The sequence below is a fragment of the Eucyclogobius newberryi genome, unplaced genomic scaffold, assembly GCF_026437365.1.
Source record: "Eucyclogobius newberryi isolate DKJ021-1_F unplaced genomic scaffold, fEucNew1.0.hap1 SCAF_19, whole genome shotgun sequence".
NCBI lineage: Eukaryota > Metazoa > Chordata > Actinopteri > Gobiiformes > Gobiidae > Eucyclogobius > Eucyclogobius newberryi.
Genome location: NW_027315823.1, coordinates 26,460,828 through 26,475,644, shown reverse-complemented (window position 1 = coordinate 26,475,644; position 14,817 = coordinate 26,460,828). Strand labels below are relative to the sequence as shown.

At 40.2% G+C, this 14,817-nt stretch overlaps 1 protein-coding gene across 1 annotated transcript in view; it reads left to right on the top strand.

Annotated features, from left to right (window-relative positions):
- cacna2d2a (calcium channel, voltage-dependent, alpha 2/delta subunit 2a) overlaps window positions 1-14,817 on the top strand; it is a 202,192-nt gene that overhangs the window by 127,226 nt on the left and 60,149 nt on the right. Inside the window, exons 7-8 of the mRNA XM_072452528.1 lie at window positions 14,135-14,266; window positions 14,502-14,559. Of these exons, the coding sequence (XP_072308629.1) occupies window positions 14,135-14,266; window positions 14,502-14,559 (190 nt within the window). The remainder of the gene's footprint in view (window positions 1-14,134; window positions 14,267-14,501; window positions 14,560-14,817) is intronic.

Sequence of the window (14,817 nt, the reverse complement as noted above, 5' to 3'; positions counted from 1 at the left end):
AAAAGTTCGCACTAAACGAGCACTTTACATTGGGATGACGACCGCGAAGCGGTCGTCATCCCCATATAAAGCACTCATTTGCGCTAAGTAGCTCACGAATACGTTCCCCATCTCTTGCATGTTCCGTGCATATAAGCATGTAATGCAAAAATTGAACATTATTACTGTATAGAGGGCCAAAAACACAAAGTGGGCGGAGCCCACTCAAAATTATCGAAAGTACCCGTCAGTGACCAGGGACCCACACCATGAGGTAGGAAAGCGCGAGCGCTTTCCGAAAATGTATAGTTTATGATATTTGAAAAATGGGAAACATTGTTTTCGCATCGGAATATTATTCTTTCTTTCTTTCTTCTTCTTCTTCTCGGGACCAACCCCCCTATTTTTCACCCAGTGAACATTGACGAAAAGTCACAAAAATTTGCACGCCTCTAAAAATCGTGCCTCTCTACATTCTGGCTATTTCCCTTTTCTAAAATTAAAAAAATTGGCGCGTCAGCGCCCCCAAATGTACCAAAAATGCATTGAGAGATGGGAAATGACCCAAAAAAAATCTGATCGTAGAATCATGAAATTTGGCGCAGAGGTAGATGGTGACAAGAGAAGTAAAAAATATTATTACGGCAACGCCGTCCGCCCAACCAAATGTCGGCCATATTGCTTCAAAAATGGCTAAACATGACTTCGGAGTTTTTCCAAACGTCGTACTTTTACGAACTCCTCCCAGGGCGTTGGCCCTAAAAAGCTGAAATTTGGTGAAAATGCTACTGAGGAGTGGGACATCAAAAGTTATCCAAATTACATTGATACCTCTCACGGTCTCTGTGCGGCGAAGCCGCAAACTGTAGCTAGAATTTCAGAAATCTCCCATATTTAAAATTTCTGCCGTTTGCGCAGATAAAGTCCGAATTGCGTCAAATTAGAATCAGTTGTTAAACTCTTTGCCCTAAACCTACTTGAAGTGAAATAAATTAATTTGGCGCCACAGCGCCCCCTACAGATTTTATATGGAGGTTAAATGTTTAGTTTTGCGAAATTATATGAAATTTGACACACAACTCAATTTTAGCATCCCCATCAAAAAAGTCAATGACTCATGTCATAATTGTTATGGCGTTGCCGTAACGATGACCGAAACCTTTCATGTTATTCCAATGGGGAAATCGCCAGAACATGTTTACACTTTAGACTTTCACAAACTCCTCCCAGGGCGTCAGCCCTATTAACCTGAAATTTGGTGAGACTCATCTTCAAGACCATCAAAAGTTATCCACATTTTCATTCAAAGAGTCACGGTGTCTGTGCGGCAAAGCCGCACATTTTGCCAAGAATTCAAAATAAAATTGCTTTTTGATGGTAAAACAAAGGGGAGAAGATGTGACAGCGTCACAGATTCAGCAGTAGGCGTAATAAAAGGACAATTGGGGCGCGTTAGCGCCCCCTCCTCTTGCGGCGTGGCGGCGGTGTGGCGGCGGCGTGGCGAGGGCCGATCATTGCCGCTTGCGGCTATATTTAGGCCCGAGCCCCAGCAGGGGGAGGGCCTATTGCTCCCGCAACGCTGCCGAAGGCAGCGTTGCAACTGTCTGGTACCCCGTCGCCCCTGGCAAGTACAGTGAACTAGCCCATGCCGAAGGCATGGATCATGCATACTTACTCCTGCTATGACAGAAATAGTCAACAATTAGTGAATGGGCGTAGCCCATTCACTAATTGTTGACAACAGCAGCGCGAAGCGCTGCATTCCTCCAAAAACCCTCCTGGCATCGTCCCGTATGCGAGAATCCATGCCGCAGGCATGGGCCATGCTTGTATCTGCTCAAATCAATGGAAGTCTATGGGGAGTGGGCGGGGCATCCCGACGGAATAGGGAGTGACGAGCGCGTAAGCGCTCGTAATGATAATTCCACCCCATGGCGGCATCGGGAAGGCTTAGAGCTTTCAAACGATGTATCATTTGTTGTTATAGTAAAAACGGCTATATTGTTTTTGCTAAAAATATTATTATTATTATTATTTTTCTTGTTCTTCTTCAGCGCTTTGATCTCTAATTTGACCCCCTGAACATGCTCAAAAACTCACCAAACTTTGCCCAAAATTCAGAATCGGTGAAAAATTTTATTTTTTCTGGGCCATTTTTTTTTTCGTTAAAAAATGGCGCGACAGCGCCACCGACAAAAGTCAAAATACATTGCGCCTATGGGAGACGCCCCGAGGTCAACTTTGGCGTAAAGCTACGAAATTCGGGACACGCATTCCTCTCGTGAGGATAAACAAAAAAAAACATTGTGGCCACGCCCCCAAACTTACCCTATGGCCGCCATCTTCCTTTGAAAATGAAAACAAGCTGAGTTAGCCATTTTGTTTACGTCAAACTTTGACGAACTCCTCCTAGGGCGTTTTGCCCACCGACTTCAAAATCGGCGTACGTCCTCTGGACAAGTGGGGCATCTAAAGTTATTCAATTTTTTGAGATACCTTTTACGGTCTGTGTGCGGCGCAGCCGCAAAGTTGGACAACTTATTTTGGAATATTGCAGGTCTAAAAATTGCTCCCATTTGATCAAAACCAGTCCGATTAGGACCAAATTTGAATCAGTTGTTAAACTTTCTAGTTTGGACCAGTTTAGGCTGACAAAATTGAAATGGCAGTGATAGCGCCCCCTACAGAGTGACCTTTAAATTAACATTGAAGGTCAAAAATTAGTTTTACCAAAATTGTCTAAACTTTACCCAAAATTCTATTTTGCCGTCCCGATCACAAAAGCCAATCACAAAAATGCCTAAATTTTTACGCCGTAGTCGTAGCGATGACAGAAACCTCCCATGTTATCCCTATGGGAAAACCACAAAATCTCTCAAATTACCACATTTTTATGTTTTACACTTTAACGAAGTCCTCCTAGTGCGTTTTGCCCACCAACCTCAAAATCGGTGTACGTCCTCTAGACAAGTGGTGTATCTAAAGTTATCCAAATTTTAAGGATAACTTTTACGGTCTTTGTGCGAAGGAGCCGCAAACGTTTCCCAGAATTCTGACTATTTGGCCTTCAGAGTGGCCTATAAACAATAGAGTTTTTCCAAATGACATGATATTTTGAACAAAATTCTAATTTGCCATCCTGATCATAAAAGTATGAGAGCCAAAGTCATATTTTGTACGGCGTAACCGTAGCGTTGACAGAAACATCCCATGTTATCCTTATGGGAAAATCGTAGAATCGCTCAAATCACCACATTTTTACGCTTCACACTTTAATGAACTCCTCCTAGGGCGATTGTCCGATCAAGTTCATATTTGGAGAATATCATCTACACAAGCGGGGCATCAAAACTTACCCATATTTTGATTCTAAGTGCTACGGTCTCTGTGTGGCGGACCCGCAAATATATGTCAGAAATGGGAAAACAGCGAAATCTCTAAAATCACCACATTTTTACGCTTCACACTTTAACGAACTCCTCCTAGGGCGATTGCCCGATCAAGCTCATATTTGGGGAAAATCATCTACACAAACGGGGCATCAAAAGTTATCCATATTTTGATTTTAAGTGGTACGGTCTCTGTGCCGTGGAGCTGCAAATATACTGTCACAAATGGGAAAAACGCCAAATCCTTGAAATGTTCACATTTACGCTTCACACTTTAACAAACTCCTCCCTGGGCAATAGCTCGATCAAGCTTTACTTTGGGAAAAATCATCTACACAAGCGGGGCATCAAAAGGTATCCATATTTTTATTCCAAGTGCTACGGTCTCTGTGCGGCGGCGCAGCAAATTTGACTGACACTTGTGTTCATTTGCACTGGATTGGCCATGTCCAATGTGTCGCCGTCTGTCAAGTTCTTTTTTTATTCAACACACAATAAGGGCGCCATCTTTATCAAGTCAAAAGCGCAGAGTCGGAAGGCCGGCGGCCCGCGAGGGCCGTTGGATGCCGCTTGCGGCTTTAATTATTTTTATTTTTATTATTTTTCTTGTTCTTCTGCTTTTTGAGCTCTAATTTGACCCCCTGAACATGCTCAAAAACTCACCAAACTTTGCCCAAAATTCAGAATCGGCGAAAAATTAGATTTTTTCAGGGCCATTTTTTTTTTCGTCAAAAAATGGCGCGACAGCGCCACCGACAAAAGTCAAAATACATTGCGCCTATGGGAGACGCCCCGAGGTCAACTTTGGCGTAAAGCTACGAAATTTGGGACACGCATTCATCTCGTGAGGACAAAAAAAAAAAAATCATTGTGACCACGCCCCCAGACTTACCCTATGGCCGCCATCTTCCTTTGAAAATGAACACACGCTGTGTTAGCCATTTTGTTCACGTCAAACTTTGACGAACTCCTCCTAGGGCGTTTTGCCCACCGACTTCAAAATCGGCGTACGTCCTCTGGACAAGTGGGGCATCTAAAGTTATCCAATTTTTTGAGATACCGTTTACGGTCTATGTGCGGCGCAGCCGCAAAGTTGGACAACTTATTTTGGAATATTGCAGATCTAAAAATTGCTCCCATTTGATCAAAACGAGTCCGATTAGGACCAAATTTGAATCAGTTGTTAAACTTTCTTGTTTGGACCAGTTTATGATGACAAAATTGAAATGGGCGCGATAGCGCCCCCTACAGAGTGACCTTGAAATTAACATTGAAGGTCAAAAATTAGTTTTACCAAAATGTTCTAAACTTTACCCAAAATTCTATTTTGGCGTCCCGATCAAAAAAGCCAATCAGACAAATGCCTTATTTTTTACGGCGTAGTCGTAGCGATGACAGAAACCTCCCATGTTATCCCTATGGGAAAACCGCAAAATCTCTCAAATATCCACATTTTTATGTTTCACACTTTAACAAACTCCTCCTAGTGCGTTTTGCCCACGAACCTCAAAATCGGTGTACGTCCTCTAGACAAGTGGGGCATCTAAAGTTATGCAAATTTTAAGGATAACTTTTACGGTCTCTGTGCGACGGAGCCGCAAACGTTTCCCAGAATTCTGACTATTTGGCCTTCAGAGTGGCCTATAAACAATAGAGTTTTTCCAAATGACATGATATTTTGAACAAAATTCTAATTTGCCATCCTGATCATAAAAGTATGAGAGCCAAAGTCATATTTTGTACGTTGTAACCGAAGCGTTGACAGAAACATCCCATGTTATCCTTATGGGAAAATTGTAGAATCGCTCAAATCACCACATTTTTACGCTTCACACTTTAACAAACTCCTCCTAGGGCGATTGCCCGATCAAGCCCATATTTGGGGAAAATCATCTTCACAAACGGGGCATCAAAAGTTAGTCATATTTTGATTTTAAGTGCTACGGTCTCTGTGTGGCGGACCCGCAAATGTATGTCAGAAATGGGAAAACAGCGAAATCTCTAAAATGACCACATTTTTACGCTTCACACTTTAACGAACTCCTCCTAGGGCGATTGCCCGATCAAGCTCATATTTGAGGAAAATCATCTACACAAATGGGGCATCAAAAGTTAGTCATATTTTGATTTTAAGTGGTACGGTCTCTGTGCCGTGGAGCTGCAAATATACTGTCACAAATGGGAAAAACGCCAAATCCTTGAAATGTTCACATTTACGCTTCACACTTTAACAAACTCCTCCCTGGGCAATAGCTCGATCAAGCTTTACTTTGGGAAATATCATTTACACAAGCGCGGCATCAAAAGTTATCCATACTTTTATTCCAAGTGCTACGGTCTCTGTGCGGCGGCGCAGCAAATTTGACTGACACTTGTGTTCATTTGCACTGGATTGGCCATGTCCAATGTGTCGCCGTCTGTCAAGTTCTTTTTTAATTCAACACACAATAAGGGCGCCATCTTTATCAAGTTGAAAGCGCAGAGTCGGAAGGCCGGCGGCCCGCGAGGGCCGTTGGATGCCGCTTGCGGTTTTAATTATTCCATTGTGGTTGTTTTTCATTCCACTGAACTTGAAAAAAGTATGTTCTTCAGTATTTTGATTGACACATTGGTTCAGAGGTTGTCACTGTGACAGAAGTAATAAAACTTTAAATTGAAAAGTGTTTTTCTTCTTTGTGGAGTTAGCATAAATCACACCACCTGCAGCGTGAAACAATTACATGACCCTCGATACATTTTCCCAGCCAAAGCTAAAGAATTACCTTTATTTCCTGGGATTTCCATGGACTTTGTTTTCGCTTACATTTGTAGTGAATTGCTGCTGCCGCCACTGCCAGTTTTAGTGTCCTCCATTTTGTGTGGTGGATAAAAGGTTTAGGGTCCTGCCTCTTTACCAAGGAGCCAGGCCACTGCAGCAGCAAACCTGAAGCAAGGAAGAAAAAGAAGAGGAGCAAGAGCAGCAGATTGGAAAGAAATTGGATTGACAAAAGAAAACTTGGAAAACGAGGTGGCGCAGGAGGTGAGCACGCTGGGCTATGATGGCCTTCAGCTTTAAAGAAAAGACTGGGCAGTTTTAATGTTAACTCCAATAAGAACCGAATTTACTTTTGTGGCTGCAAGCACCTGTAACCGTTAACCAAACCAGTTTTTACTATCTGCATCATATTTAGCTGTTAGAAATGATGTGTAATCATTTTTTCTCATTAAAGTTATTACAGGCAGAGGTTGTTTTGTGAAGATTGTCAATTTCCAAGTTTGAATTTATTTGTCTGAACAGGAATTATTATTTAAAAAAATGTGTCAAGTGCTAGGTTTTAGCAAAAAATACCATGGTCCCTGGAAGGGTTGATGACACAATTACAGTTACAGTAAATAAAGTGTGCTGATTCTATGACATTTTGATCACATAATTAATAAAGAATAGGTCAATGAAATTAGAGGAACATAAACCTATTTCTGATGACACTTTGTGAAGCAGTGACATAAAAAATACACATGAAAAGTAGCTACATTACTGTGAGATGTCTGACCTTGTCTGGTGTCATCCCGTGATTGTCCCCATGGAACTAGATACGTTTAATGCCAGACGGTGGAACATTTCAGACAAAGCAATAGCACATCCGTCTACATTTATTTTAAAGAAATGTCATGGCATTTACTGATTTTGAATACAGAAAAACTGTTGATAAAATTTGCTAATATTTTTGGGAGATACCGTTATCATGTTATGTAATATAAAACTGTACAAAATCATCTGATAGAGTTATTGTGCAGTATTCAGCTCTTATTTTGTGCAATATAAGTACACTTGTAATATGTACATAGGTTATGAGGTGAGGGATATTTGATAGCAGTTTTGTTCATACCAGGGGTGATTTAAAAACAAAAACTTTTATAATTAAGTCAAATCTAAAATGTTTGTCCGTACCAGGGGTTTATTTATATATAAACAGATATTTTGATACCACTTCATAATAATTACAGCTTAATTTGCCTTAACAAAGCATGAACAAAGACCCAATTCATAATGAACATGGCATGATTCAGGCTCACTAACTAGTTAATTAAGGTTATGGTTAGGAATGAGTTAAGTAATGACTAAGGCTGTATCATTCTTAATAGGTTATTTGTTATTAATTAAGTCTCTATTAATTCTTTACTACGGTAGGAGTAAGTGTAGTTAATATAAAGTGTTATAGATATTTTATGGTGGAGTGGAGTTCTTTTCATCTCGGGTTTCCCTCTTTTTTGTTGTTAAATTGAACGAGTAGAGATGAAGGTTTTGTGATTTCTGTCACGTCGTTGTGATTTTAATGTATCTTTGTTTTAATGTCGTGTGAAGCACTTTGGGGTACTATTATGAACAAATTGAGCCTGGCAGGTTTCTCATGTTCTTGTGGTGATGTACGTCTGACACGCCTGTTCCTTTTGTACTACTGACTTCATACATGTGACTCCCCCACAGTGCAGGCTGAATCCAGGGCACGGGACTATATCACACGGCGCACAGTGAGTAATGTGTGCACTGGGAGGTTGAGGGGCGCGGGTCATGGGACGGGGGTGAGATATCGTCCCACGTAGAGATGCAATAAATCCCTCTCATAATTGTTGCCCCGCTCGCCGTGAACGTGGTAAACGGTTACAGCCAAGGGTGTTAGAGGTGTCATGGCGGCGTTCTTGATGAATCGCCTTTTAAAGATATCAAAGGGAGAGGTGTTTAGTGGTGAAGGATGGTGCGACGTGCCGCTCCTCTGAGGCTTTGTCCATGACCGTGTTCTCTCCTGGGGGAAATTTGTCTTTTTATCAAGTGTCCGTAGAAGTCGCGGCGTATCCAAGCGGAATAAATCAAGCTGAATTAGTTTTGCGGTGGGCTCTTATCAGGGATACGCACCGATCACAGCAGAGATGGTGGACGCTCGTGTGTTTCTGTTTACAACCGGGAATGCACGGTGCGCTACTGTAAACAACACACTTTATACAGTGCATGTTGCAATATGGATTGTGTTCTACGATTGGCAAACATAACATAACAAGGTTTAAAAGTGTCGAGTAGTATTTACCGTATGGCGCAGAGAATCATTTGTAAAGGTAATGAGAAGATGAGTATGCATTTTTTAATGGGTAAATTTACTATTTAAAGCTATGTACGTTTTGTGGTGGAAGGTCTGCTACCTGCTTGACTCATGGAGATGTTTTTGGGGTTTTTCTTGAATGTTCCACATTGTGCCATTAAACATTTCTAGATTCCTTTGATTCAATTCTATTACAGGCACTTTTTAAAATTAAAATAAAATAAAGAAGTTAATACTTGGTCTGATGGCATTGTTTGCTGTGTCCAACAGATTCTATGGGACATTTCTGGAAAAACAAAGTAAATAGTACATAGAAAGTACGCATGACAGGTTGGACAGTATTTTCATTAAAACATAGTGAATATTATTTTATTCAATATTTCATCCAAAATAAATTCCTTTTTTTCCCCAGTTTATCAAAATTGGTTTGTATTATACTTCACATGAGCAGCATGTTTCTGATACCTGGCAACCATATTATATCCATGTAGTTACACAATAGTTACAATTTGACAAAAAACACCTTTATTTTGTTAACTGTCAGAAAAAGAGAACATGTGTCAGTTGATTGTAAATTGTCTAATTTTTTAATGTAATGTTGTTTTGTTGACATTCTGCTCTACTTCCTGTAACTTCTAAGGGTTGACTAATGCAAAACTATAATGAATATTTACCATACAAACCACCAAACTAAGTAATAATTAGAAAAACACGAGAACTTGTCATATGTCAATAAAGTGTACTTTAAGCTTTAAGCTGTAGTATTTTGATCGTTCACTCATTTATTTTATTTTCCCATGTGGCTGTTAATATGTGTGTGCTATGGGGAATACAAATAACCTGGTCAGATGCAAAGCGAACAATCACTCACTCGGATTTGTTTGAGTGACAATTTACATTAAACAATGACCTACTACTGCTTTAAAATGAAGGTCGTATGGGTCAACACTGCTACTTTGTGGTGTGCGATATCGACAAAAAATGAATCCCGATGACAATATTCAGACAATAATATGGTGATCCATCTGAAATGCGCTGTTGAAAGATTATACACTGCAAAGGTTTTGTTCTTTTCATTTGTAATTGTGTCTTTTGGCCGCTTTTTTATTAAAGACAATGTATTCTGTATTCTAATATGCGATATGTCCTGAACTAAAAGTGGGATATTATTCTATTGTTCCACCTCTTCTTGTTGATCATTTCCCAAGATGTGCCCAACGTATAAAGCTGTTGCAGGCTTGTGAGAGGTGGTAGTACAAGAAAGAATGGATTTCCAGCTATTACATCCCATTTGCATTAGGCATATAGCAACACAGCGTCTTGTTTTTGTCGTCTTTGGTTATGAAATTGAATTTTTGTGATGAATGAAATCTGCTAATTTGTGTTTCTTTCAGCAGCTGGTCCTCCCCCTCAGTCTGTCTGATTATACGCAGCCGTCTCTGTCCTTTTTACTTCTTCTTTGTGATTTTCTCTGTGAATTTTTGTAAAAACATGTCGTGGAGCTCCCTTTGGTGCTGCAGTAATTTGCCTTTCACTTTTCCCCATCCTTCTGACAGTGTTAAGTGCTTCACCACTGGCTGTGATTGAATGTGTACTATTGTTTTGAAGCATAGAGGACAGAAATAACTTTTTGGGCAATTATTATGCCTTTGTCTGACAAAATAACAGCAGTATGTTTTTGTGTCCTAGATTTCAGAAGTTTTAAAAGAATGATACCTGATTTTATGTCTCATGTCTTTGAGGAAAACAGTTTAATTACCTAATAGCAGGTCGTAATTGCTCAGCAAAATTATACACATTTATGTTTTAAGAAAGCGCTTTCCTTTGGCTTTTGGTTTTGCATCAAAAAAATAAATGCAGATCAGAAAATATATATTTTGATGTGGTATTTATTGTTATGAAACAAACCCACTTATTCTATTCAGCTTATTGATGTGCTCCTTGAAATCAACATTTTTATCATTTTGACAGACATTAGAGTGTGAACTGTGGGTGACGAGCGTGCCTTTATCTGTTTTTGCATTTATTTCATTTATTCAACCAGGAATGTCCCATAACTATTAACTAATCTCTTTTTCAAGACAAGACTCAGACACAGTTTTGTCAAAACACATTTAGACAATAATTTCTGTATTTAAAGTGCATGTTAATGAACACATGTAAACTAGAGTCTAAATATGAGATTATAGCATCTGTTGTCCCTAGGCAGGTTACACAGAAGACAATAAACAAAAGTGTCTTCCCTTAAAACAATCCATCGATCCCGTTTCAAAACCTTCAGCTTTGACGCAAACCGACCCTTTTAGTTTCATGTCTTTTTTTAGAAAATGATACTGTACCAGTTTCTGTCGAACACTTTCAGAAACACTTTCTTTCAAATGCAAGAGTCTGACAGGTGCACTGCAAATCAAGTCTCCATCATATATATATATATATATATATATATATATATATATATATATATATATATATATATATTTATTTTTTTGCCAGTCCAATCACAGCCACTTATTTGTTGCACACGTCTCAATAGCGGACGGCGATTCTTCTCGAATATCGTCGCATCAGTCGTAAGTCTAGACTTCTCTCAACCCTGATGAACAGTTAGTTTAGTTTACTTTAGTGCTGATTTGGCAGATGTCAGCGATATTTCTTTGTTTTTTTCTTTTTTACCCCCTAAGTTTGTTTTGAGACGGATAGACCATGCAATTCTTTGATTGGATAATTACATCCATTGGAACTCTGGGAGATAAGACAATGTTTGCAAACTAGGGCTGCACAATTTTGGGAGAAAAAATGTTCAAAGTGCACATTTTAAACAACTCCAGGAGCATTAACATTTGGATTCAAATGGCAATTTCAGTGTGACTGCGAAATATTGTGCAGCCCTGTTCCAGACGCCTGTGCATAGAGTAGAAAAGCGTCTTAGATCAGGTGTGTGGCTCGGTGAAGATGGGGAGAGCTTTCAAATTATTTAAACCAGGACTTGATCTCAAGACGCTGAGATCAAGACTATTTTTTACTTTTTTTATATGGCACGACCTTGAAAGAACTATTCATGCTTTCATCAGCTCAAGAATAGATTATTGCCCTGAACTTTATGTCTGTGTCTCTCAGTCGCCCTCAGCCGCCTTCAGCTTGTCCAGAACGCTGCAGCGCGTTTTCTAACCAACACGCCCAGACGTCAGCACATCACCCCAGTTCTTTTTGCTCTCCATTGACTTCCCGTTTCTTTTAGAATTGATTTTAAAACGTTACTTTTTGTTTTTAAAGCTCTAAATGGCCTGGCACCTCCTTATCTGGCCGAGCTCCTGTCTGTCCGAAACCCAAGCAGGGCTCTGAGGGTTCTAAGGGCTCTGAGGGTTCTAAGGGCTCTGAGGGTTCTAAGGGCTCGAAGGTCGACAAATCAGCTTCTGCTGGACGTCCCGGGAGCCAGACTTGGGGGGATCGAGCCTTCTCTGTTGCTGGTCCCAGACTCTGGAACAAACTGCCCCCCGACATGCGCCATCACAGACTTTAGCCTGTTTAAATCTAGGCTTAAAATGTATTTATTCAGACTGGCTTTTAACACTGTAATGTAGTGACACTTTCTTTGGAACAGTTTGTTTTTTACTTAGTTTTATGTTTTGTATTGCCTTGATTTTATTGTGAAGCACTTGGGTCACTTTGAGTGTTGTAAAGGGCTCGATAAATAAAGGTTGATTAATTGATTGGTAGAAATAGGACTCAAGTGGAGCTGTGTCCATGTACATGTTATCCACGTATAGAAAAGTAGAGTATTTCCATGTGTTATTTCTGAGTAAAAGGTAGGTGGATATAGACGACAGAAGCATGAGCTCAGCTTCTTATCTCAGTGTGGTTTGAGCAGTAATTAAATCAGAGTGAAGTTTCTCAGCTCTGTCTGTGTTTCCTCTTTAATCAGGGACCATTAAACCCCTGATTGCACTCAGCTCCTGACTCCAGTCTCTTTAAAGACTGCAGGCTGAATGCTCTGCCTCTTAATATACAGGTGTGTTAACAATATCATTTTGTTATATGCCATGAAAAGTGTTGGCCTAAAATGACTGAGAATAGTGAACTATGAAAATCCTACTGTACAATATACACTTTGGCCAATGAATAGTTATTTGCAAATAAACCAGCAGCAAAGGGCTTGATTCCAGATCGATGAATGCAGACATTTGATTTGTCAAAACTTGTTGGTCCGAATTAGCAAATTGCAAGGACTGCAGTTATTAAGGTAACATCATTTCCTTTGCAAACAACAAATTATTCAGTCTTATGTAACTTCTAACCCTGCATTTTAGACCTCTACCAACATGGATTTTCTTTATTAGATTAGCAGTTCAGCATTCGGTCTTAAATGTTAACGCTTCTAGACGGGTTTGACTTTAAACAGAATCCTTGAATGAAAACTTAAAACACAAACCGTAATGGCAACGTTTGTGAGTGATTTCTCTGAGCGAAATCAGTTAGATATCAGTCCCAGCAGGATATACATTTTCATGTGCTTATTTATTTTATAAAAGATTTTGTGACCCGTAGGTTTAATAGACAGGAGAGGACAGAGTGAAATGGGGATGAGAGAGAGGGGAAGACATGCAGCAAATGGTCAGCGGTCAGTTGCACTTGGAGCCTGACATAAATGTGCTGTGACTTAACCACTCGACCACCAGACAGCGCTTCATGTATTAATGATTAATGTAACTTTAATCAATACGCAACCTCACGTATGTTAAGGTATTTGGGCCATTACTGCAGTATCTCTACACAAACTGGTGGTATTATTTCAGATGTAAAAGTCACTTATGTAGACTGCGAGGCCCGAGAGGCTTGTTATTCCGGTTCACTTTGACCGAAGTTGAATATCCATCCCCCACGACACCACTGACCCACGAGAGAAACGCGACCCCAAAGTGTTCCGACGGCCACAGCGATGAGCAGATACGTGCGTGGAGAGTTTAGGACGATGTTTTTATCCTGCTGCTGTCTTTGAGAGAAATTCAAGCAAAAAGGCCTCTGTTGAGCGGTCTGCGACTTGTGACCTTAACACAAGGTCATCTGTGATTCCGGTCGTCACTCTTCACAGATCACATCGATTAAAACTGAATCCCTGCTCTGAGACGCGCTGCACATATACATTCATTCTAATGCAGCCACGTACAAGGTTGTTCAGATGACTTTTAGGCTACTTTTTGTTATTTGAAAGTTTTTCTCTTGTTCAGAGATGAGAAATCTCTACTAAAGTTAAGGCATGCTTGATTTAGTTGGCCTGGTACAATATTTACTATATTGACTTATTATTCTGCAATAAATATATATAATAAATAACAATATATATTTAGCGCAGGTACATTTTCTATGCAGTGATTTGATTACATTTCTTTTCTGTTATTGACGACACTGTACATTTAAAAATTGTTTTGTGGGATTATCCTGCTTTATTGTTATTGTGTCAGTGGTAAAATGTAGTTCAACAATACTCTGTACATTGCACACATATGCCTGTTTTATTGGCAAATCTAGTCTTATTTGTCAGAAATATGCTATTAACCAAGCGTGGCCTACTTTTTCAATTCACCGCGCTTGTTCGGACTAATATTAATTTGCCATAGTCAACAAAAATAGCTGGATGTATGATGTCAGTTGTTTAAAATGCATTTATCTCTAACCATTGTGTTTGTGTTTCCACAGCGCCGGTCATCCTAAACGAGCTGAACTGGACTCAGGCCCTGGAGCGAGTCTTTATTGAGAACCGCAGAGAGGACAGCTCCCTCCGGTGGCAGGTGTTTGGCAGTGCGACCGGCGTCACGCGCTACTACCCAGGTGAGTCCGGACCATCAGTCACCGAGAACCGGCCCCGGCCTCAGACACTCACAGATAAAGTCTAAATTGGCCCCGGAGCTTTGGACCAGCGGCACATTGGCCGCTCCTTATCAGATTGCAGTTCTGTAACTTGACAGACAGAAGTAAATTATGATTTTTGACTTTGATCTAATCTGATCCAGTCTGAAAAATGCCTCTGTGGACCGTTTATAACTTATATTGTTGCTTTTTGCAGCTACTCCATGGAGAGCGCCCAACAAAATTGACCTGTACGACGTCCGCAGGAGGCCGTGGTGAGTGAGGATCTGTCATTATTAATGCTTTGGTTTGGTTTTGTGGCTGACATCTTTGTAGGGTCACGTTTTCAATAAAGATATCTGTAGCATCGGAGGCGGTTCTCAAAGATTGTTACATACAGCTTGACATGTTTAAACGTTTAGTGTTTTGCTTTTGGCCCATGTTCGAATGAGGTTTGATGTGGAGCGGTTGCTGAACTTTACTGATCTTGTTCGTTAGACTGGAAAATGATCATATTCTGCACATTTTGCTGT